Source organism: Ambystoma mexicanum, chromosome 9 (genome assembly GCF_040938575.1).
Source record: "Ambystoma mexicanum isolate Mex_15411 chromosome 9, UKY_AmexF1_1, whole genome shotgun sequence".
Taxonomy (NCBI): domain Eukaryota; kingdom Metazoa; phylum Chordata; class Amphibia; order Caudata; family Ambystomatidae; genus Ambystoma; species Ambystoma mexicanum.
This window is the reverse complement of record NC_090931.1, coordinates 1,240,449,557-1,240,473,079: the sequence shown is the minus strand read 5'-3', so window position 1 is coordinate 1,240,473,079 and position 23,523 is coordinate 1,240,449,557. Positions and strand designations below refer to the sequence as shown.

General features: G+C 49.7%; 1 protein-coding gene across 1 annotated transcript in view; it reads right to left on the bottom strand.

Moving 5' to 3' along the window:
* ACTR3 (actin related protein 3) overlaps positions 1-23,523 on the bottom strand; it is a 260,843-nt gene that overhangs the window by 158,161 nt on the left and 79,159 nt on the right. Inside the window, exon 2 of the mRNA XM_069616585.1 lies at positions 7,839-7,894. Coding sequence (XP_069472686.1) covers positions 7,839-7,894 — 56 coding nt within the window. The remainder of the gene's footprint in view (positions 1-7,838; positions 7,895-23,523) is intronic.

The window sequence follows — 23,523 nt, the reverse complement described above, 5'->3', positions numbered from 1 at the left end:
TCGAGAATCGCCAGCATTTTCTTCCCGAAGATAGCCCATTCCTCCGGCGTCGCACGGCTGGTGGGGTAAGCGACGTGCCGGGCAGAGTCCTCCGAAGAGGACCTGGAAGACGACCGGTGTCGGCGCTTCCGAGAATGCCTCGAAGAGGCTGAGGAGTGGCGAGACCGACTCCTAGAAGGAGACCCACGAGACTTCAGACGATGACGCGGAGAGTCACCCCTCGAATCATCCGTCGAAAGCCCCGCAGACTTCGACTTCCGGGGCTTGGACACCCGACCTACCGACAACAACTTCTTACGTTCGGGTAAGGCTTTGGACGTGAGCGACTGGCAATCGATACAGTCCTCCGTGTCGTGGGCCTCCCCGAGGCACCAGAGGCAGGCGTCGTGCGAGTCCGTCACCGACATCTTGGACCCACACTCCCCGCACTTCTTGAAGCCCGGACGCGGGGTCGAAGACGAAGTAGAAGACATCTTCACACGAAGGATTTTCACAAAAACGAACAGGTTCGAAGAACCGACAAGAACAGAACTCCAAAGAGTCGAGGCGTTAACCGAGATTCACGAAGCAACACGTTCGCAGTAAAAACGGAACTGAGGCTACGGGCGTCGTGCGTCCTACTTATCACGTCGGAGGAGGTCCTCGACGACGGCGCATCGACGTCATCGACGCAGGACGCAGAAAAAAGTTTCCGAAGCAGCACAGCTGTGGTGATTACATGTCATAGATATGGAATACGTCGGAGGACCCAATCCCCTCGAAAGAACTTTTGTAACTGCTCACTCCGAGTTACAGTTACAAACTAATTCTTTGACGAGTAATTAACAGCTGTGTTACTTCGGAAGAGGGCGTCCTGCTTCGATGGCTCTGGGTCGAAGGCCTCCATCGAGGGCGACGTCACTGGAGGTTATAAATAGGATGCACGACGCCTGTAGCCTCGGTTTATGGTTTTTCCTCCAGAACGTGTGACATGCGCGTACACAATGCCTGCTTGACTGCACATAGCCTTGAGGGAACGTAAGCTGCAATAGCATAGGAAATTCTCCAGAGGGGCAGGCTGGGAGGGCGATGTGGAATACGTTGGAGGAACATCCATGTTACCAGTTGGTAACTAACTTGTGGAATATGTTGGAGGACACAATCCATTCTCAGAACATCTTTGACAGACTCCCAAAGCAGTACCAGAAAATGGAGGACGGAAAAGAATTTAGAATATCCAATCAGATGGCAGAATAAAGAACCACTTTACCAAAGGCCATATCTTGACCATGGAGCGTATCCAGGGAGTAATGTTTGACAAAGGTGTGGCTAGAGGCCCATGTCGCTGTGTCACAAATATTCCTAATAGGGACTCCCCGCTGCAGGGCTGTGGAAGTGGCCATGCCCCTAGTGGCATGAGCATGCAACCCTTCAGGAGGGTCCTTGTTCGCCCATCTGTAACATTCAGTAATGGTGAGTATAATCTACCTGGACAAGGTCCGTTTGGTAACAGCCTGGCCTAATCTGTGTCCAGCGTACCCCACAAAGAGTTGATCATCCACGACGACCCTGGACATCCTAGAAATATAAAAGCTCAGAGCTCTCCTAGGGTCCAACCTATGGAGTTGCTCCTCTTCCTTACCAGGATGAGGAGTATAGAAAGACGGAAGTACCACATTCTGGCTTAAATGAAACTCAGACACTACCTTAGGTAGAAAGGAAGGACGTACCTTCAGTTCAACCCTATCCTTGTGGAACACAGTAAAGGGTGGCTTAGATGAAAGTGCCTGCAATTCACTCACTCTGCGAGCGGATGTAACCGCAACCAAGAAAACCGTCTTGAAAGACAATAGTCTCAAAGGACAAGAGTGCAAAGGTTCAAATGGAGCACCCATCAAGAATTTCTAGCCCAAATTCGGGTCCCAAACCGGCACCTGAAACGGGGGTGGCAGGAACACATTAGTGAGCCCTTTTAGAAATGGGGAAATCAAAGGAATCTTAAAATAAGAACATTCTTCAGACGAGCACTTGAAGATAGACAGCGCCGCCACGTAACCTTTAATGGTACCCACTTGAAGGCCCCTGTGGGCCAAAGAAAGCAAGAAAGACAGAACCATGGGAATGGACACTGAAAAGGATCGACATTGTGTCCTCTGCACCAGTGGCAAAACTTATGCCAACAGTAAGCCGGGCTGAAAGCAACACCTCCATCACGTCATCAGTGAGGTCCCAATCTCCTTACATCTTAACTTTTCAGATACCAAGCGTGAAGGTTGATAGTCTTGACCTCTGGATGGAGAACCCGACCCTCCACCCTCCCAACCTCCCTCCCACCTTCCTTGCTCCTCCCTCCAGAGAGAGAGGATCCTCTCGGTAGGGAAGCCGGCGTGGAGGGCATATGGACCTTTCAAGGTGGTCTGGGTACTACGCTCTCCTGGCCCAATCCGGAGCAATGAGGCTCATGTGGGATCGGAACCTCCGCAACCTCCTTAACACTTGAGGAATGATGGGGACCGAAGGAAACGCGTACAGAAGTGGGAATGACCAATCCACTACGAATGAGTCTCCCAAGGCTCCTCTCGGAGGAAATTCCCTTGAGCAGAATCCCTCACACTTCCAGTTGGCACTGGTCCCATCGTTGGCCCAACACAGAAGATCCTGCGAGACCGAGAGTGGAATCTGAACGGGATCCAACATCTTGCCTGAGAATTGTGACCACTGCATCTTGAGGACCCATTGCAGGGATCTCATCCTCATCTTGGCCTCTGGCACCAGAAAAATGCAGGATGCCATGAGGCGTAGCAACCTTAAGAATTCGAAAGCTGGGCATGTTGAAATTTGTCCACCATCTGCACAATCTGATGAGCCCTCACTTTGGGAGGCGAGCACTTGCCCAAGGATGTGTCCAATACAGCCCTGATGTACTGGAGCTGTTGTGAAGGTGTCAGATGCGACCTCTTGAAAGTGGAGGGAGAAGCCCAGCTTGTGGAGGGAGCGGCAGATGAGACTGAGATGATCCATTGCTTTCTCGGGAGAACGCGCACGGATCAGCCAGTCGTCAAGGTAGGGTTAGACGTGAATTCCCCCCCTCTCGCCAGAGGTACGCAGCCACAACCACCATTAGTTTGGTGAAGACCCTCAGGGCAGGCAAACGTCAGGTACTTCCTGTGCTTTGGCTGAATGGGCACATGAAAGTAAGCATCCTGTAGGTCCAGAGACACCAACCAATCCTGAAGTCGAAGGGCCTGGAGGACCTGAGAAAGAGGGACCATCTTGAACTTGTTCTACCTGAGAAGTTTGCTCAACCAACAAGTCCAAGATGGGGCTCAATCCCCCCGTTTTACTTTGGAATGAAAAATATGGGGAATACCATCCCTTGTTCCTCTCTGCTACAGGCACCAGTTCTATAGCGCCTTTCTCCAGCAGGGTCAAAATTTCCTGCACAAGGAGCGGATCCGGAAGCTTCAAATACTGTCCCCGGTGGATTGTCGTGAGGCCGCTTTAGGAATGGAAGTCAGTAGCAGTGGGCTATTGTATCTAGAACCGATGCATCCGAAGTAATAGCTCGCCATTCTTGGAGATGCTGTGACAGTCTGCCCCCCAACTGGCGAACAATGAAGCATAACCTGATAGTTGTTTTGGAGCAGCTGCGGCAGAGCATGAAGGCAAAGAGGCAGCTGCCTGAGCGGCTTTGGCACCTCCATTTCCCCCGACCACCACGGGTACTTTTACATTGACCTCTTTGACTGGCGGCTCTTTTCGTTACTTCTCTTTTGGTAGGACGCAAGGAACCTCCCCTCCACTGCTGTTCCATAGGACAAAAAGAGGGAGGTTGACGCAGAGCTGCACTCAAAGATTTAGGTGAAAAAGACCTTTTGGTGCAATATACAATTACAGTTGCTTTTCAGCTCAGTGAAACACAGACTAAGGTAAGCAATAACTTTCTAACTGCTTTCTAACTTCTAGCCCAAGGGAGACCAAGATAAGTAAAACATATTGGTACTCATTTATCAACCTCGGAAGGATGAAAGGCTGAGTTGGCCTTGCTGGGATTCGAACCTGCGACCTGCAGATCACGCTCAGATCGCAGCAGTGAGTGCTCAACCCGCTGAGCTATCTTACCGGCATATTCCTTGAGGTTTTGAACAATTATTCACCCTTTTCTTCTCAGTTTCTAAAAATGACATCTAGCATAAAGGGTCTTTACTCAACTTGGTCTGAGTGGACTCGCCCCACTCCCTCCCCTCACAACCCCCTCCCCTCACATTGGATTTAAAATAAATCAAACACTTATTTTAGATCCCATGCCTTTGGACACAATTTTAAAGGAGGTTTCGCTTTTTGGCACATTTGATTAACCTTTTTTCCTGACTCCCAAATCTGCATCTGCTGTGGTATACCAATTGTATAAAACTGTCCAGATGGATCGTACTGCTGATGCCTTCGCAGCACTATGTTTTTCCACAGTAGAACTGCCCCTCAGGTTATGCAGCCATCTTCATCCTACCCATGACTCCTTGCCTGCTACCATGGGGCGGGCGAGCGAAAAGCTTGTGCACAAAGAGGAAATGATAAAGATAGCACTCTGTGGTCTCGTTCGACTACCACTAGTCTCCCTCGATTCACCACGCTCCACCCTTGACTGAGACAAATTACCTTTCATTGGTGTAGAGATGAATAAAAAAAATAAATAAATAAATAAGCCCTGGTGGGGGGATTTGGGGAGGTCACCCATTATGACGAACAGGGAGGACACCGGTTAGCCAAACATAATCGATGGGAGATTGCAAAATGGTCAAGGCTTACTCTCAGGAAGGGTGCAAGAGTAGTCTAGGGCTACGAGTCGACACACAGCAACACCAGTAATTCAAGTTAGACCTACGTAAATAAAAATACGATTAGGCATTTAGTTTACATACCCAAGCATTAAAAAGAAAAAAAAAAGAATCAAAGATAAATATTGACCACAAAACCTTATAAAATATTTACACATCCATACTTCGGAGACACAGAATTGCATATGTATCAATTGCCAGCGAGTAGTCGGATCCATAGAACTAGACAGAACTCGTAGAGTAAACCCAAAAACAGCATCCCTCAATATTATAAAGTCCAATACTAGGATGGTTGGTGCCTTGTGCCCAAATGTCTTCAGTTCCAAAGCATTTACTACTGCCGGTAAATGCATATAGAATTATAGTGCCAGTGGTAATGAATAATAAAAAGAGTTCCAAAGTAAGATAAAAATCGGACAGTTCAGGCAAGTACTCATCTCAATCCAACAAACTAGGATAGCTTTAAACCATCAAAGGTCAGGTCAGAGTGAGTTAGGGTCAGGACTCTATGCCCTAGTTACCCTATGGGAGGAGAGGTGAGAACACAATAGGAAGGTAAACATACCCACCTGGCTCAGAGTTGCCAGACACCACAGATGGAGATTACAGACTTTGTTCCGGGCTTATTCTCTTCTTGATCCTACTGCGAGCGTCACTTAGAAAGAAGAGATACTTTGTTTCACAAGATTTAGTGTCGGTGAGTCACGGTGCACAATAATCTATTCCAGACAGTTTAACGTTGAAGACTCCAACGAACACAAGTGCAGACTTCTGTGGGAGACACAGACACAGGACACCTCAGGGACATGAAGACCAGATTGAATGAAGATATCCAGTCAGGCCATCATACAGCAGTGAACACAGGAACAGCCCCAGAACATCTTCCCTTGGAGTCAAAAAACTGAAAGAGCACGTGACTTGTGGCAAAAAAGGACAATCTGCCAAGTTCCAAGGCTCTACTCGGAACATCAGCTGCAGCGAAGTACACAAGGCAAGAGCTAGTCACTCCACTGGTTGGTCCAGGGACACTTCTGAAAGCTCAGCAGGCACAGATCCTCAAGAAGAGGCCAAGAGGGTTTGTTCCCATGGGTTCAAGGGGCGAAGCAGCAAGAAAGACCTTCCTGAGATCAGGTGGGAGCAGGGCTTCACTGGAATAACGCTGGAGTCGATGCTGGTCAGTTGGAGAGGCCATCTACAGGCTGCTCTTCTTTGTAGGAGTCTAGGTTCCAACGATGATCCGCCTAACAGTCACAGGAGTCCTCCTTTTATCCAAGATTCAGGCTGGGATTCAAGGCCAAGCAGACCAATGGTAAGGATCTGTATCATTCAACTAGCGGGCGGGAATCCAATTATGGCTAGACACTTGTCACCACATCTGCCCAACAACAGACTTTCAGGCACCAAAGATGTGGATGAGACTAGACAGTCTCTGGCACACACCATGCGACCCCCCCCCTACTACCCTCCTGTGTTCAAGTAAAATAACTCACTCAAAAAAATAGAACTGCCACCAGTTGGTCTTCGAGACATTGTAAAAGTAACCAAAAAAGACAAAGGATACAAAGTATCCCAACTGCACTTCACTGTAAGGTGACATTGTATCAATGCAAGCATTCATTAAAGGGTTTTAGGGACTAGTCAGTTTCCCCATAAGAATGAGGGAAACAGGCAAGGGGCTTTACTAGCCTCCAAAAAGTCAAGACTTGGTTAAAAACAAACAAAGATTGGGAGTCCCATAGAAATCTATGGAGGGAAAGGTGCAAACAGAAAATCTTTCATAATAATATCTAGTTCTATATAGCGCCACAAGCCGCAGGCATCTGAGCGTTGAGATAACAGTTGATATTACTATCCCACATCGTTGCACTCAATTTATTGACCTCAAAAGGATGAAATGTTGAGTTGGCCCTGCGGGGATTCGAACCTGCATCAGCAGGTTCGAAACAGATGTCAGAAACGGGCGCTCATCTCATTGTGCTATCTGACCGTACTAACAATTATCTTATAGGGTTCCCATCGTCTTAGCTTGCTGCTCCACTCCCAAAGCTAATGTTAAGTGGAGTAGATGTCTGTTGTGAGGAAGTGTGAGAAGGAGGCTTATCAGGAGGAAAGATTTTCATTTCCCAAGTTACTAGGAAGGCATAAATAGTCACTCGCCCCCCTCAATTCTCCATATGCACACCGTTTCTTAATCGCCAAGAGTCACTCACTTGCCAACGCATAGCAACCTGAGCACATTTTGAGGCAGTTTGTGGGTTTTTAAATTGACTCAGAAGGCACTGTGTTACATCTAGTATGGTGCTCAGATTAAGTAAAATGGATTAAGGGGCAGAATTAATTACGTAGGAATTTTTTGGTGCTAACTTTAGCAGGCATAGGGTCACTGAACAATATAACGAAATGCGCTGGTAATTGCCATCATAATCCAAACTACATGGAGCAGATCGCTGAACAAGTACACAGCATATAAACGAATATTGTGTGAGGTGATAAGGGGGTTTGGGTGGGTGAAGTATTGTCCAAGCCAGACACATATGCATGATCAGTCATTAACACAGTGTATGTTGAGAAGAAAAATAAAAATAACCACAGAACGGCAGCACTGCATAAACTACAGCTGCTGGCACGTACTCTATGGGATATGCTAGAGTGTGTAGGCGTACAAGAGAAAGAAATTACCCTGTGAATAGGACCCTTACAGGGAATGATTCAATCATTGCTCTGCTGCTCATGAAGGATAATGTAATAGTCAGAATAATACACAAGGCAAAGTTTGATAGGCTGCCAAAGTGAGGTTCAACAATTGAAGTATTAAGGGGGACGATTCAAGATTATGTCCAAGCCTCTATATTTCGAAATGTTCTGATCAACTCTGCATCAACTTGGACAGGTACTCTAGGCACAAAATACATTCCACTATCAGACGTTTTCTTAAATGTCATTGCAAATGGATCGTGCGAGGTATGATTTGTCACACCTATCAATACTGAAACATTAATGATTAAATCATTTGCAAATACTTACATGATGGAATGATAAACTGTGGTTCTGTGTTTCCAGCATATCCCAGTTTTGTATATCTGGAAAAAAATAGAATTATTATTATTATTTTTTAATTTATCAAACATTTGGCTTTATATTTGAAAACCTTAAGCTTATTACAAGAAACTGTTTTTAAAAGCAAAGAAAGATGTAAGAAAAGAAAATAACATTTTTGATTAGGAAGCGAGGAAAATGTGAGACGAACGAAAACAGAAATAAGGTAAGGTAAATCTCAAAAGTTCCTTAAGAATGTAACTTGTCAAACAATGAAGTTCAAGTGCAAGAGTACGAGTGTAAGGTTTTTCAGTTTGCACTTTTCCTGAAAAGGCCTCAAATGCCACTTGATTGCAAAACAGGAAGGATACTCGGGCAAGCATAAACCACTGACTAGCAGAATATTGTTTTCTCCTTTTATGCCCACAAGCTGTGCAAATGCACAGACTATGCTGCTAATGCTACCAAGTGGATTACTCTTAACATCTATGTAAGGGACAAAAGGCTAAGCAATAGCATGCTGCACGCTTTAGAGTCCCACTTCAGCACACCATTGCCTTGCTTATTGGAGGACCAGTGCAGAGAATGTCTAGGGAATTAAAAGTAAACTTTAAACTATGGACGCAGAGTACATGAGGAAAACGAGGCAGCTGGTCCCTCTACTTTTTAGCAATAGGGTAGAATCTATACTTTCACTGCCCTCCCGCCTTATCCCCCTCTTAAGAAATGTGGTCTTCCGAGACTGTATCCTAAACAAGACTGTAGCCGTCAGCGCTACTGTAGATGAAAGATTTTGCTGTGAAGCCATTTACAAGTACTGCACTCTAGGCAATGCAGTGATACTGGTCAGTATCAGGGGGGGGGATCTGCTTCTGGACTATAATTCTTTAAAACTGACTCCAGTCATTAAGCACAGCTGCTGCACTATATAGTATAGAGATGCATAGGAATGCTGAGAACATTTGACTCGCATGACTTATTTGGCTGCAAACAAAAAGTTTGTCATTTCATAGGTGCCGGTGATGTTCAAGAACGTTCACAGTGCAAGTCTTCACAATGGTTGCAAGACTATGGCTTGCATATATTATTATGGCCGGAGTTTCCCCTTTGAACCTGCAGAAGATACTATTTTGGGGTTATGAGTGCAGGTGGTGGTCAAGGGGTGATATCTACTCTGTATTGGTTAATTCAGGAACGCAAACCTGTGCTGCAAACTAGAGTCCGCTCCAAATAAGCAGAAGCCATGAATCTGGAACAGACCGATGAGATATGGAGTAGCACATGTGCACATATGAGCAAGGTGTCATAACTCGCGTATAACTCACGCTTCAGGCCGATACTGCTCAAAGCACTACACATCCTGCAATGACACAGAGTGCCTTGATCACTTGTAGCAGGAAGGGAAACGGGGGCTGGGAGAGGGGAGAAGGCATACAGAAATAGACCCTCCCACGTGACAAAGAATGCGTCCCCCAAGCACCTCAGTTGGTGGAATCTGCTGGCATTTTGAGTTTGCCGCTGTTGGGAAAAGATCAATTGGGGCCTGCCCCATTTGACAAACCGACTGTCCACCTGATCCTGACGAAGTTCCCACTCGTGGCAGGAGCACAGTTCCCTGTTGAGGGCGTCTGCAATGGTGTTCTTGATGCCTGCCAGGTGGAGTGGGATGAGGCACATCCCTTGTCTGATGGCCCAGTGCCACAATACCAGAGCTTCCTTTGAGAGCACTGGTGATAGGGTGCCCCCTTGCTTCCTGATGTAGAACATGGTGATGGTGTGGTCTTAAGATTCTCCCCCACCTTGCCCTTTAGAGACGGTAGGAAAGATTTGAGGGCCCAGAACACTGCCCGTAGCTCCAGGATGTTGATGTTCATATCCTTCTCTGCCGGAAGCCACAGACCTATGGCGTACAGACGTCCGTATGAGCACCCCCAACCTTCCAGAGAGGCATCCGTGGTGACCGTCTCCTGGTATCGCGGGGTTTCAAAACCCATCCCCTGGACAATGTGGGAGCACACCCGCCACTATCACCCACCGGAACTCGTTGAGGGGATCTTGGCTGCAAAACTCCTGAACACTTGTATCCAACGTGCATCCAAAATTTCCTGTAGGGGTCACATCTGCAGCCTGCAGAGACGGACAGGTAGATTCAGGACGACATGCCCAGCAACGACTTGATGGCCTAACCATGACAGTCTCTGCACCATTCCTTGAATGGCTGCTAACCTCTCCTCCAAGGGCGACGCCAGGCAGGCCACTGTGCTGAGTTTGACGCAGAGGAACAGCGCATTCTGCAATGGCGTTAAGCAGGACTTCAGATTGTTTACGGAGAACCCCACCTCCGTCAGTAGCTGGACGCTCTCTTTTGTGTGCTCGTTGGCCAACTCCCAGGAGCAGGCACGTATCAGCCAATCGTCCAGGTACGGTTATCCGTGCAAGCCCTGCAAATGCAGGGACCGGCATTTTATGTACTTTAAGCCAAATGGTAGGGCCTTGAACTGGTAGTGTTGGCCTTGTACCACAAACCGTAGGAACTTTTGAGGTTTCCTGTGGATGGGGATGTGTAAGTTTGCAGCCTCTAGACCCATAAAAGTCAGGAAATTCCCTTCCTCCCCCCCGTGAAGTCACCATATCGGCCAGACTACGCCTAGTACAACTGAAAATACTGCACAGGATCTATTACCCGAGGTTAAAACTGTACCAATGGGGCAAAATAGCTGAACCCAACTGCCTGCGATGCCGGGAAGAGGAAGGAACCTTCTTTCATATACTGTGGGAATGCCCGGTAATCAGTCATTACTGGCAGCAATGCTGCGACGTGTTATCAAGAGTCCTGAACCAGACGATCCCCAGAGATCCCAAACTGTTGCTACTGGGAGCGGACAGTGAGATAGATCTCTCAAAATACGAAAAGCTCTGCTTCATGACCGCAACAGCGATCATCAAAAGAAACATAGCACGCTTGTGGGGGGCAGCGGAACCGCCGCAGGTGAATCAGTGGATCACAGACTTAGAAATCTGCATCGCAATAGAAAGGAGGGTCTACAGAGCCAGAGGTTGCCCTGAAAAAGCAGATAGTGTATGGCAACCCTGGGAAGACACGATATGAATTACTGAACTTCTAATATCATAACATCATAGACTAAGGGTTGTGGACAATGCTGCGGAAAACCTACTTTCGTACCAAACACTATTACGCTATGTACAGAATGCTACATAATAGCATATATTCCATATGAGTTTTTTTCCCCATCCAACGTTATTTTTATTTCTATTATTATCATTAATGTTGTTGTTTAAATGTTGGCCCCAGATGGCCCAATGGTTATATGTTATAAATCTAATAAAATGTGTTCTTAAATAAAAAAAAAAAAAAAAAAGAAATCCCCTTCCTCCAGTTGGCCGAGCATGTCCTGCAACTTGACCATCATGAATTTTTGAGACTTCAGGTACTCGTTCTGGCTGTAGATCCAGTACGGGTCTCCAACCCACCCTTCTTTCAAACCAGAAATTATCTGGAATAGACTCCGGAGCCCTGGAGTCACTGGGGAACAAGCGCTAAATCGCCACGTTCCACAACATTGCTCGCACTTCCAGCAGCTGAGAAATGGGCTGCTCCTGACGGGGAACTGGTAGAACACAAGGGCACCTGTATTGGAACTCAAGGTGTGTCCCTGGGCGAGAGCATCCTGCACCCATCCGTCGGTGGTGATCTTTTTCAACTTGCTGACAAACCCCAGTCAGCCGGCCTCCCACTGGGGTGCACGAGTGCCCCTCCCTCAACATCTTGTCGGTTCATGCTTGCTTGGGTGCCCTGCCCTGTAGGTGTTGGCAACGCCGACCTATGCTACCGTAGGCCTGGGAGCAAGCCCTGTAGGCTTTCTGCAAGGAGGCTGTCTGTACGACGTGGAGTAACCCTTGAATTTCCCCCTGGAGGAGCGAAAAGACAAGCGATGCTGCTGCAGAGTGCCAAGGGAACTCACCGTCTCAGTGTCTGTTTTTATGGCTTGAAGGGATTCATCGACCGCCTTCCCAAACGGGTTTTCGCCGAACAGCCCGTCCAGCACCTTTACATGAACGTCTTGGCGAAAGTTAGTGGCCTTCAACCATCCCTGCTGACGAAGGCAAAAACTGTTTCCCATCTGCCGGAAACAAGAGTCAGTGAGGTCTAGTGCCACCATAATGGAATGGTCCAATGCCACCAGCCCCTTCCTGGGGGCGAGAGCCTCGGTTTTCTTCTCATCAGCAAGAAATTCCAGGATAGGGCCCAGCTTGTACCAAAGCTCCCGGTTGTATTGGACAGGATAGCCAGTGCATCAGTCGCTTTGATCGTGGATGCAGCCGTGTAGATGACCACCCCATGGTGTCCATCTTCTTCCCCTCGTTGTCTGGAGAGACTGGTGATGCGCATGCCAGGTTGACTGAACCTTTTCTTGCGCCGGCCGAAAACTACAGAGTCCAGCGACAGTTGTAACATCGAACACTTGGGTGCGGAGTCCAGCACCCAGTATTTCTTCTCCAACTTGTCCCGTTTGGTTGGAGCCGTGCATGGGTTCTTCATGAAGGCCAGGCCTTCCTCCCAAATGTCATTCAAAAAGGTTACAGCCACGACAGTCTTCCTCTTGGACTCATGTCACCGATACAGGAAGCACTCCTTTTTTGGTTTCCTCGGACAAGAGCTGGAACAGCTCAGAGGCCTTAGAGATCAAGTGGAAGGACCCCACCTCGTCTGGAGGAGAACCTCTATGAGGAGCATCCAGGTGCAGCGATCGCCGGTATGCCGGGACTAAGTCCATATCCTCATCGAACAGGTGCCGGTGTTGGAGGCAACCTCTGCTGAATCTACATCACTAGGGTGTGAAGAATTGACAGGATGTCCATGCATATGTCCCCTCGGCTGTAGAGGGAATTATTGCGTGCTAGGCCATGCGCCATCGTCCTTGTGGATGGACGTTTGGTCGTCGTCTGTGGAGATGTCCATTGGCTCAGCTTAAACCTTTGAGGGCTGCTTTGGGGAACTCACCCCTCTTCTCCCCTCCTGAGGGCCGTGTACTGGGACCAGAACCGGTGCGTGTCCCCCAACCCCCAGGAGTACCTGCAGCCTTCGCTGCTGCCTCGCCGGCTGTATCGCACCTGGGGTCACCCCAGAGGATGTCGACGGCATCTTCAGTTTTGCCTGTGATGTCTTCTATTCCCCCGGCCTTTGTTTCTCCAGTTTCGCCCATAACTTGCCCGGATTGGAGGACTTCCTCTAAGGAGGAACCAGATAGCAGGCTTGCTAAGGAGGCAGACAGCAAAGGCGATCGCAGATTCAAACCTGGGACCCGCATCAACGGCGACTCCGGTCTTGCGGTTCCTAGCCTAGCCTTGGACTCCCACAGATGGGGTGTCCACAAAAGGACTCAGACCTCCTCCTCAGACCGACGAGTCGTGGGTGAGGCATGACCCTGCTCAGAGCGCGGGTCAGAGGCCTTGCTCGACTTGAGCCATGCTGTCAGCCAGATATCCTGTCCTCTTTCTAGAAGCCCAGGCATATCTCGCACCCATCCTTGTTGTGGTCCGGGTGCAGGCAGCATAGAGACTTTATATGTTTGTCCTCCACAAAGACATTCCTTAGCTTACATTGGATGCAGGGCCTGAAAGTGTCCTTGCCTCCCCCGTCATGGTCAGAGGGCACAAAGTAGGCCCAATACAGGCTTGAAGAAACAAGCACACAGGCTCTGATGGAACAAACAAACAAAAAAAAAGAAAAACTTTAAAAAAAAAATACTAAATAGCTTGGAGAGCAACTCGAGGACTCCCAACACTGCAGCGTGCAGTAAAAAAACTGAAGATGGCTGCCAGAGGCGGGGCCTAGGGAGAGGAATGTCATTGGATGGGAGCAATATGATCTAAATGACCATTGGTTTAGAGGAGAAACACAGTTGGTGTGAAAGTGGAACTGTTTTTTCTTTTACCGAGGATTCCCTGCCCGACAACGGGGAAAATTCATGAGCATGTGAATCCATGCTGGAGGAATATTTTTTTTCTTTTTTTAAACAAGTTAGAAAATGGGATTAAGACCAAAAAAGGAGGAATTTTACAGATACAGCGACAGTGTGGCCGAATACTGTGGCTAATTTAAGAAACCAAATGGTTCAATATGGAAAGTGGCCACAGCCAATGGCTGTAACTAGTGGGCCTATCACAATCACACCTATTAGGGAAGAGAATTCGACACTCTCCCGAACCACAGAAGCCGAATGAATCGACCACTCCCACCGTGGTTGGCACAGGTACCTGATCATATATACACAGGACACCACGTGGCAGCCAATGGGAGGGGGGAAGAGGGATTAGGGAGAGGGAACAAGTTACTTACCTCTAACTGTTCTCCAGCATGGGTCTGGCATGGATTCACATGCTCATGAATATTCCTCGTCGTCAGGCCGGGAATCCTCGGTAAAGAAAAAAAAATCATTATCAGTTTTGTTTCTGATCTGTCTTTCATAATAGTAACCAATCACGGATCTCTGGGTCATACTGCCCCCAGCCAATGACTGCCCTCTCCCTAAGCCCCTCCCCTGGCAGCAATCCTCAGATTTGGTAGCATATAAAGTGGCAGTATGACCAAGTGAAGAGCCGCAGAGGAGTGGGAGGGAGGGTTCGCATGTGAATCCATGCCAGACCCATGCTGGAGAACAACAGTTACAGGTAAGTAACTTGTTCCTTCTCCAGCATGGGGTCTGGCATGGATTCACATGCTCATGTTATGTTATGTTAGCGGTACTTGTATAGCGCACCGTCACCAACAGAATTGGTCCCCAGGCGCTCTGGCGGATCTGTAAACAGGAAGGGTGGGTAGGGTTAGTCAGGAAGAGGGGAGAAGGAGAGTGGGAGAAGTGGTGTGCTTTTGGCAGCTTCAGCTCGGTATACACCGAGTGCTGGGCTTTGGTGCTAGTATCGGATCGGGCGAAGGCCTCGAGTGGTGTTGGTGAAGTTTGCGTGTTGTTGGTGCCATGTGGTAAAGTATGTGCGGATTGCTGGGAGAGAGATGGTTGTGTGGTTTTGTGTGGGTTTAAGTATGCAGAAGATTGAGGGTTGGGTTAGTGGGATCAGTATCCCGATTTAGGTACTTATGGTTCAGTTAGAGTTGTATACCTGTTGGTTGGGAGGTTGCTGGTTCCTCGTGGGCAGACTCGCGTTGGTGGAGTTGCGCTGATCCAACTGTATCCTATTGAGTGTGGTTTGCATTGGTGGGTGCATCTGAACCTGCTCTTCAGGTGTGGGACCAGGTGGGTGACATCTATTCTCAGGTGATCTAATGTGACCTTGGTCGGTTGAGGCTTTGAGTGTGTAACGCTCACCTGATTCTCGCAGAGGCGCCGGTCTTGACTGGGCGACTACCGTATCTTCAAAGGTGATGTGTAGCACCCGGTTGGCTCTTTGGGCTGGACCTCTGTGCACTGTATGCCTGACGTGTAGAGTAAGATGTCTGCAGATAGAAAATATGGGGTTAATGAACTGGGGTTATTGGGGTGTCCCTATCTCTTTCCTCTTCTCCTCTCCTGTAGACCCCCAAAGGTTAACGCTCTCACCTTAGGTAAGTGAATGCCGAGCTCTCCATCTGCCTCGGGGCAGGGTGCTGTAACCAGTTTCTTCACTGGATAGGTAGCGCAGGCCTCTTGACTTCAGAGGACTGCTGTCCGTCGTTTACTGCACGAACGGTAAGTTTCGAGTCATTCAAATGTCTTTAAAGTCTTTAGTAATGATGTCTCTTGTTTTTCAGGGTTCCGGCGATGGCGGATGACGGGCTGAAGTGAGTTGAAGATGGAGCCCGTGTGATGAATAGAAGCGCCTGGAAGCACGTAAGTAAGCGCTTGTTGCCTGCTTCACTATGCGCTCTAACCGTCTTTTTATTTTGCAGGTACGAGTTCGGAGCGGCTGCAGGGTGCCGGAATACCCACTGGATTAGATGTGGAAAGGAGTAATGGCACGTGAGTATTAAAGTTCCCCAATGTCTTTAAACGCACCTTGTTTTGTCTTTCAGATGCGGGATGCAGCGCCGAAGGCCTCCGGAGCGTGCAAAGAGTTGGTAAACTTTTGCCTTTCAGATGCCGGAATGCTAACCTGTTCTTTCTTGTCTTTATAGGTGTTGCTGAAGACTGGATTCAGGATGGTAAGCCTTTTTCCTTAGGCCCAGGACCGGATGCAGAAGACACGATGAGCGTTGTGCTGCAGAGGTTGCAGAATAACGCAAAGCAAGATTCATCCACCGGGTGTGGTTTAAATAGCCTCCTGTAGTGCTTAGGTGTCTCCTTCCACAGCCACGCCTAAGTAAGAAAAGAGTTCCTGGTAAGAAAAGAGTTCCTGCCTTCCAGAAGAGTTCCAGTGTTCTGAATCTAGGGAGTGGCTCCAGCCCCACCCAACAGGAAAAGTAGTTCCAAACAGAAGAGGATCAGAGGCTCAACTGGCAGGCAAGTAAGCAGCATGGTCTGCTGAAGGTAAGTCCACCCAAGCATTATGAGCCCGGCGCTTCCAGCGCTGGGACTGGGCATATTTATGAGCCTGGTGCCACTGGCGCCAGGACTGGGTCCAAAAGGTCCCAATTGGGACTGGTTGGCACTCGGAACCTGGGTTATGGATCTGCTTCCAAGGGAGTTGGGAAAACCCTGACCTTTTGGAAGCAGAGATCATGACAGAGTGGTTCAGGGTCGGGGTTGTGTTGGTGTTGTCCTAGTGGATCCGATCCGTCTTGGTGAGCTTGTGTATTCAGACAATCGTATCCTTCTGTCCTGACTGGTTCTTTGGTTTCCGTGGGGTGAACATCCTCGGGACTGTTTAGTTGTAGTTTGTGTGGTGGGGCATTGTTTCCTGCTTTGTATTGGTGGACCGTGTGTAGTGATGAAACATTCTGTTTCTCACCCATTGCATTGGGGCCCATGGTGCAGTGCTTCCTTTCCCTCTCTATGTTTTGTCCTTAGGGCTGTTGGGGAAGGTAATCGTTAAGGTCATGGTCCTCTTGATGATTAATTCTAGTCTTTGTCTTAGTTTGCTGCGTTTGCTATCTTTGGTCGTATTGCGACTGTCTCCCGTTTGGTCCTTTGGTATGTCGTGGTATATTTACCTCGGCTTTTCCCATTGACTGATCAGTGTGCATCGCGGTCGCTCTACGCTCATTGATGTTTTTAGTTATCTCGGTGCCCCTGTGGCCAGTCTTTCTAGTTATGACGTGAAAAGCCATGATTTGAGTAATTTCCTGAATAATAGGTGGTTTCTTGTGTTATGTACTTTGGAAGGTCATTCCAGGTTTTCGGGGCTAGGTGAGAGAAGGAGGATCCTCCTAGTTTTTTGTTGTAGGGCTTCGGTTCCAGGCGGATGTCCATGCTTGATCTGAGCGTTCTCGTCGGTTGATGTAGGTGCAATTCTTAGGAACTCAGCGCCTTTGTTGTGTACTGCTCTGTGTGTAATGCACATTGTTTTGAATTTTATTCATTGTTTTATTGGTAGCCAATGTAGTGTTTTCAGCGCTGGTGTGGTGTGTTCTCTTCGGGGTAGTTTCAGAAGTAGTCTGGCTGCTGCGTTTTGAATGTGTTGTTTTTTAGGAGTCGTTCAGGCATGCCTAGGTATAGGCTATTGGCATAGTCTACTTTGGACATGACGAGGGCGATGATGGTGGTTGTTTTGTTGGTGAACGATAGAAACGGTAAGATTCTCTTTGCCGCTCGCAGGAGGAAGAATCATTTCTTGATGAGAGCGTTCACTTGTGGCTCTAGCGTGAGATTACTGTCCATCAGAACCTCCAGGTTTTTTTTACAATCTTTGAGGGTGCTGGGGTTGTCCCGAGTTCCCTTGGCCAAGGGATGAATTTGTTTTCTCCTCTATTTTTTGTGACGATCATTATTTCAGTTTTGCCTGGGTTGAAGAGTTCATCGAGAAGAATACATCGCGGAGGCAGTTTTCTAGCGTTGAGTTTCTTTCCGGGTTGTCTTGTATTTTGAAGATTATTTGTGTATCATCAGCGTATTTGTAGCAGGTGAGGCCGTGGCTTTTGATGATTTTGATCAGTAGATACAGGTATATGTTGAATAGTAGCGGGGAGAAGGATGATCGTTGTGGTACTCCACAGGTAGAATCTCTCGGGCTGGATTTGAAGGGTTTCATCCATACGGTTTCCGTTCTGTTAGGAAATATTTGATCCATAGTAGGGCGGTGTCTGTTATTCCAAGTCCTTCTAATCTCGTTATGAGAGTGTCATGGTCGACTGTCAAATGCTGCTGATAAGTCTACGAGTATCAAGGCAGTGCTGTTGTCTGAGTCTGCGTTGATTTTTAGATCGTCCCATATTGAGAGTAGAGCCGATTCCGTTCCTCTCAATGGTCTGAAGCCAAGCTGTGCCTGGTCTAGTAGGCCGTGCTCTTCTATAAACTCTTGGGTTGTTTTGTATATGTAAGTTTCGAGCAGCTTGGCTGTTTTAGGGATATTGGAGATGGGTCTGTAGTTAGAGGTCCTCTACGTTTCCCGCTGTATCTTTGAGTAGTGGCCTGATGTATGTAGTTTTGAAGGCTTGTGGCACTTTCCCAGTTGCGATGGAATGGTTGAGGACCTTCCTGTGCTATTCCATGGGCGTTCCTTGTTTGTGGATCAATTTGTATACGTCTGGTGGGCAGGGGTCTTCGGGGGATCCTGAGTTATTGCTTTCATTCACCAGTTTAACGAATGTCTCCACTGATATTTCTGGAAAGCTTTGTAGTTTGTTTGGGTGTTCCTCCCGGGTGCAGGTTGGGGTTGTGGTCGGATCAGACGGTCTGCTTTGTATGGTTTGTTGGATGTTGGTGATTGTGGTCTGCAAGGTCATTGCAGAGTTTCGTGGACGGAGTTGGTGTGTTGTTGCATCCCGGAGGGTTTTTGATTTAGTTTATGATTTTGAAGAGCTCTTTTTGGGTGTTTGGTGCTTCGAAGATTCGGTTGTCAGTGTTTCCTCTTTGCTTTTTGTATTTCCTTTTTGTAAGCCCGGTAGTGTTGTAGGAATTTGTTTGTTCGCCGCGTCGTTTTGTTTTCTCCAATCAAGTTCAAGTCTTCGGTTTTTTCTTTTCATGGTGCTAAATTGTGAGGTGAACCATTTTGCCATGGACCGTTTATTAGAAGAAGCAAAGGGTTTTTCTTTGGCGATGTTGTCTATAGTAGTTAAAATCCAGGAATGCAGCAGGGTTACCTTTTTGTTAAGGTCATCTTCTTCCATGAGTGTTGGGTGCGGTTTGTTTAGCTCCAGGAGTTCATTCAGGCTGGAGTTCTTGATGGTTCTCCAATTTCTTTTCATGGTTTTCGTTGTTTTGTCTGGTTGATTGTTTGTTAGCGTGGTCATTTTGATTACAAAGGGGATGATGAGGTGGTCGCGCCAGGGTATTTGAATTGGGGGTGCCGTGGTGAGGAGTAGTTTGTTTGCGAAGATTGTGTCAAGTGTATGCCCTGCCGAGCGTGTTGCTCCTTTGACTAGTTGCAGGTTCATTGCTGCTAGTTGGCTGGTTAACGATTTTTGTATGGTCGTGCTCTCTCCTTCAAACCAGATGTTGACGTCTCCTAGGACTATCAGGTGATTGTGTTTGATGGCTAGGACGGTGATTGCTTCTGTGAAGGAGTCTACGAAGGTTGCATCGTACGTTGGTGGTCTATATATTAGTACGAATTTCAAGTTTGTTTTGGGCGTTAATGCTAGACGTATGATTAGGGATTCGCATTTATCGATGATTAGTGGGTCTTCAAGTTTGATATCCAGGTTTTCCTTGTGAATGATTGCCAGCCCTCCCCTCTCTTGGTTTTTCTGTTTGATTGGACGCATTTGAAGTATTCAGGCAAGCAGTTGTTGAGGCTGATCTTGTAGTTGTCGTCTATCCAAGTTTCTGTTACAAATAAGATGTCGATCCCTCCGTCGCAGAGCAGATCGTATATCTCGGTGGCATGTTTGGACATTGATCTTGCATTGATGAGGTTGCAGTGGATCTTTTTGGTGTGGTTTTGCTTGTTGGTGGTTCCTTGTTTTGGTTTTGATCGCAGCCAGATGCATCCTGATGGAAGCATGCGCTAGTCCAGCCTTGACCAGCGACAGTAGGTACTGCAGTACTTGGGGGAGGGCCGTAATCCGCAGAGGGTTAATCTTCTGTGCACGGCACCAGACAGAGAACCTCTTCCACTTATGTCCGTAGCACTTGAGAGTCGAGGACGCCCTGGCCTTTGCAAGAACCTCTCTGCAGTCAGCCGGGATATCGTACCCTCCAAACTCTAGTGCTGCAGGAGCCAGGCCTGCAAGTTCAGCGACTCCGGGTCGTGATGAAGGATGGCGCCGCCTTCTCTGGAGAGAAGATCTGTGTCCATTGACAGCTTGACTGGTGGGGACGCTGGCAAGTCCAGAAGGTCTGGGAACCAGAACTGTCTCGGCCACGCCGGTGCGCGAGGATCATTCTGCACCGGGACCGCTTGAGCTGGTTGATGAGTCGGAGTAGCAACGGCAGTAACGCATATAGGAACAGGCCGTCACAGGGGAACGAGAAAGCATCGCCCATGCTCCTCAGTTGGGGAAACCTGCTGGCGAACCTCTGGCAATTTGAGTTTGTCGCTGTCACGAACAGGTCGATCCGGGGTTTGCCCCATCGCTGAAAGTCGGTCCACTTGATCCTGGCATAGTTCCCACTCATGGCACGAGTGCAGCTCTCTGCTGAGAGCGTTGGCGATGGCGTTTTTTATCCCTGCCAGATGAAACGGCACCAGAAACATCGCTTGAGCAACAGCCCAATGCCACAGGTCCTGGGCTTCCTTGGATAGGGCCAGGGATCTGGTTCCCCCCTGCTTCCGGATGTAGAACATCGTGGTGGTGTTGTCAGTGAAGATCCTCACCACCTTGCCCTGGAGGGAGGGGAGAAAGGACCCGAGGGCCCAGAACACTGCCCGGAGCGCCAGGATGTTGTTGTGGAGCGGCTTCTCCTCCGGGAGCCAAAGGCCTCTCGCGTGAAGATCTCCGGTGTGGGCTCCACACCTCTCCAGGGAGGCATCAGTCGTCACCGGGCCGGGGTCTGAAAGTCTGTCCCCGCCGCTAGATGAGCGCGGGTGCCCCACCACCGGATCGCTTGTCGGAAGGTCTCGTTGAGAGGGATCCTGTCCTCGAAGCTGCCAGTCGCCTGAATCCAGCGGGCGTCGAGAACTCCTGTAGAGGGCGCATCCGAAGCCTGCACAGGCGCACGAGATAAATGCAAGAGGACATCATCCCGAGGAGGGATGTGATGGACCTCACTCTGGCCACGTCCGTGGCCAGCAGACGCTGCACCTTGCCTAGGATGGCCTTTGTCCGACGGCGAGGCCAGACGCGCCACTGTGTCGAGCTTGGCTCCCAGAAACAGTGAGACTTGAGGTGACCAGGTGGGACTTGGGAAAGTTGATGGAGAACCCCAGGTCCATGAGCCGCTGGACGGTCTTCGCTGTGTGTTCTACGGCAAGCTCCCTTGTCCTTGCGCGGATGAGCCAATCGTCCAGGTAGGGGTAGACGTGGATCCCCTGCAGGCGCAGCCGCACTGCCACTGGAGCGAGGCACTTGGTGAAAACCCTGGATGCCGACTTCAATCTGAACGGGAGGGCCTTGAACTGGTAGTGCCGCCCTTGGGACCACAAACCTGAGGAACTTCCGGTGCCCTTTTAGAATAGGGATGTGGAAGTTCGCATCCTCCAAATCCAAAGATGACAGGAAATCGCCCTCCTCCAGCTGTCCCAGCACGTGCTGGAGGGTGACCATCCGGAACTTCCGTGCCTTGATGTACTTGTTCAGTCGTCGCAGGTCTAGGATGGGTCGCCACCCTCCGGTCTTCTTTTTCACGAGGAAGTACCTAGAGTATACTCCGGAGCCCTGGAGCCTCTTTGGGACGAGCTCGATGGCACCTTTCTTGAGCATCGCCCTTACCTCCAACAGCAGTTGAGGGACGTGGTTTTCTTTCCTGGCCACGGGAGGAATGCGGGGGCACTTTTTTAGAAATTCGAGGGCGTGCCCCTGGGCCAGGGCGTCCAGCACCCAACTGTCAGTGGAGATGGACTCCCACACGATGACGAACTTCGCCAGCCGGCCTCCCACCGAGTGCTTCGGTGGGGGCCCGACGCCACGGTCGGTTCAATCTTGCTTGGAGGACGCCTTGCCACCTTGGCCTCCCTGGCGACGACGGGATCCACCCGACTTGCCTCGTCCTCTATAGGTTTCCTGCGACGAGGAGCGGGCTGCTTGGTGGTACGTAGAGGAGCCACCGCCGAATCCCTTGGAGGCACCCGGCTTGCCTCCAGAGCTCCGAAAGGACGGCCTTCGTTGCTGGAGAACTCCCAGGGCCTTAGCTGTCTCCGTGTCCGCCTTGATGGCTTGGAGGGACTCATCCACTGTTTTCCTGTTGAACGGCATGTCCAAAACCTTGGCTTGTACGTCCTGGCGGAAATCCGTCGCCTTGAGCCACCCTCGTCGTCTGAGGCAAACGCTGTTGCCTAGCTGGCGGAAACCGGCGTCGGCAATGTCCGTTGCCACCGTTATGGCGCGGTCCGACGCCACCTCACCTTCTTGCAAGATCTCCAGGGCCTCAGCCCTCTTGTCGTCCAGTAGGAAGTCCAACAGGGGGGCGATCTGGTACCATAACTCCGTCGTAGCGGGCCACGATAGCGAGGGCGTTGGCCGCCTTAATCGTTGCCACCAACGAGATAACTCGTCATCCCATTGCATCCAGCTTCTTTCCTTCGATGCCTCCCTCACCCCCGCTTTCTTCTTGGCCGCCGCTGAGACAACCGAGTCAGGGGTCGGTTGCGCCCTAAGTCACAAAGGCGCTGCGTCGGGGACCCGGTACTTCTTCTCGTACCGATCCCAGGGCGAGACCCTCATCCCAGATGTCATCCAGCAGAGGCACGGCGAGGACTGTCTTCCTCTTGGCCTCACGCCGCTGGTTAAGGAAACCTTCCTTCTCTTGAGGGCAGAGCTGAAAAAGCTCAGATGCCCTGGCGATCATAGCGTGTCGAGACCGAATCCCGTCGGGCTGGAGGCGATGGGAGCTCCGGCCCACCGTCGTCATCCGTACCCGTCGTGGCCGTGTCCGTACCTGGGGATGACATGGGCAAAGGCTGAGCAGGCCGCGGGGGCTGAAAAGGCAGGGCTGGATGGGTCTGTCTTCTCTTGTTTGGGGGACTTCCCGATGGGCCCTGGCTCTGGCTCCTCCGTCGGGCCTGGTTCCGGCTCCTCCGTCGGTGGTAGGGGCAATCTCGTCCTTATCTCTGAGCATAAAGAGTGTATTGCCAACAAAATGGCTGCCGAGTTGTCCTGCGGCTCCGGAAGCGACGGGCGTGACAGTTGACTAGGTCCCCCTCGGCTGGATCCTTCGAGATCGATCGGGGCCTCTCCAGAAGCTTCGCCAGGTTCTCGGCCTTCCTCTTCCCTGAGCCAGAGCGTTGGCTCGTGGTTGATGGCACTGGAGAGGATGCACCCTGCCTGGCAGCCGAGGAGCCCGACCGTTCAGCGCTCCTCGTGCCCGCGAACTCGCAGTGCTTTGCCATCTGTTGAGCCCCCGTCACCGGGGCGCCCTCACAGGACTTATAAGACCGCTCGGACTTCTTCTCACCCGACGGGCTCATTCCTTCCAGCCAGTTGGAGAGACGAAGGTGTTGGTCCCTGGTGGTCCGTTCCGAC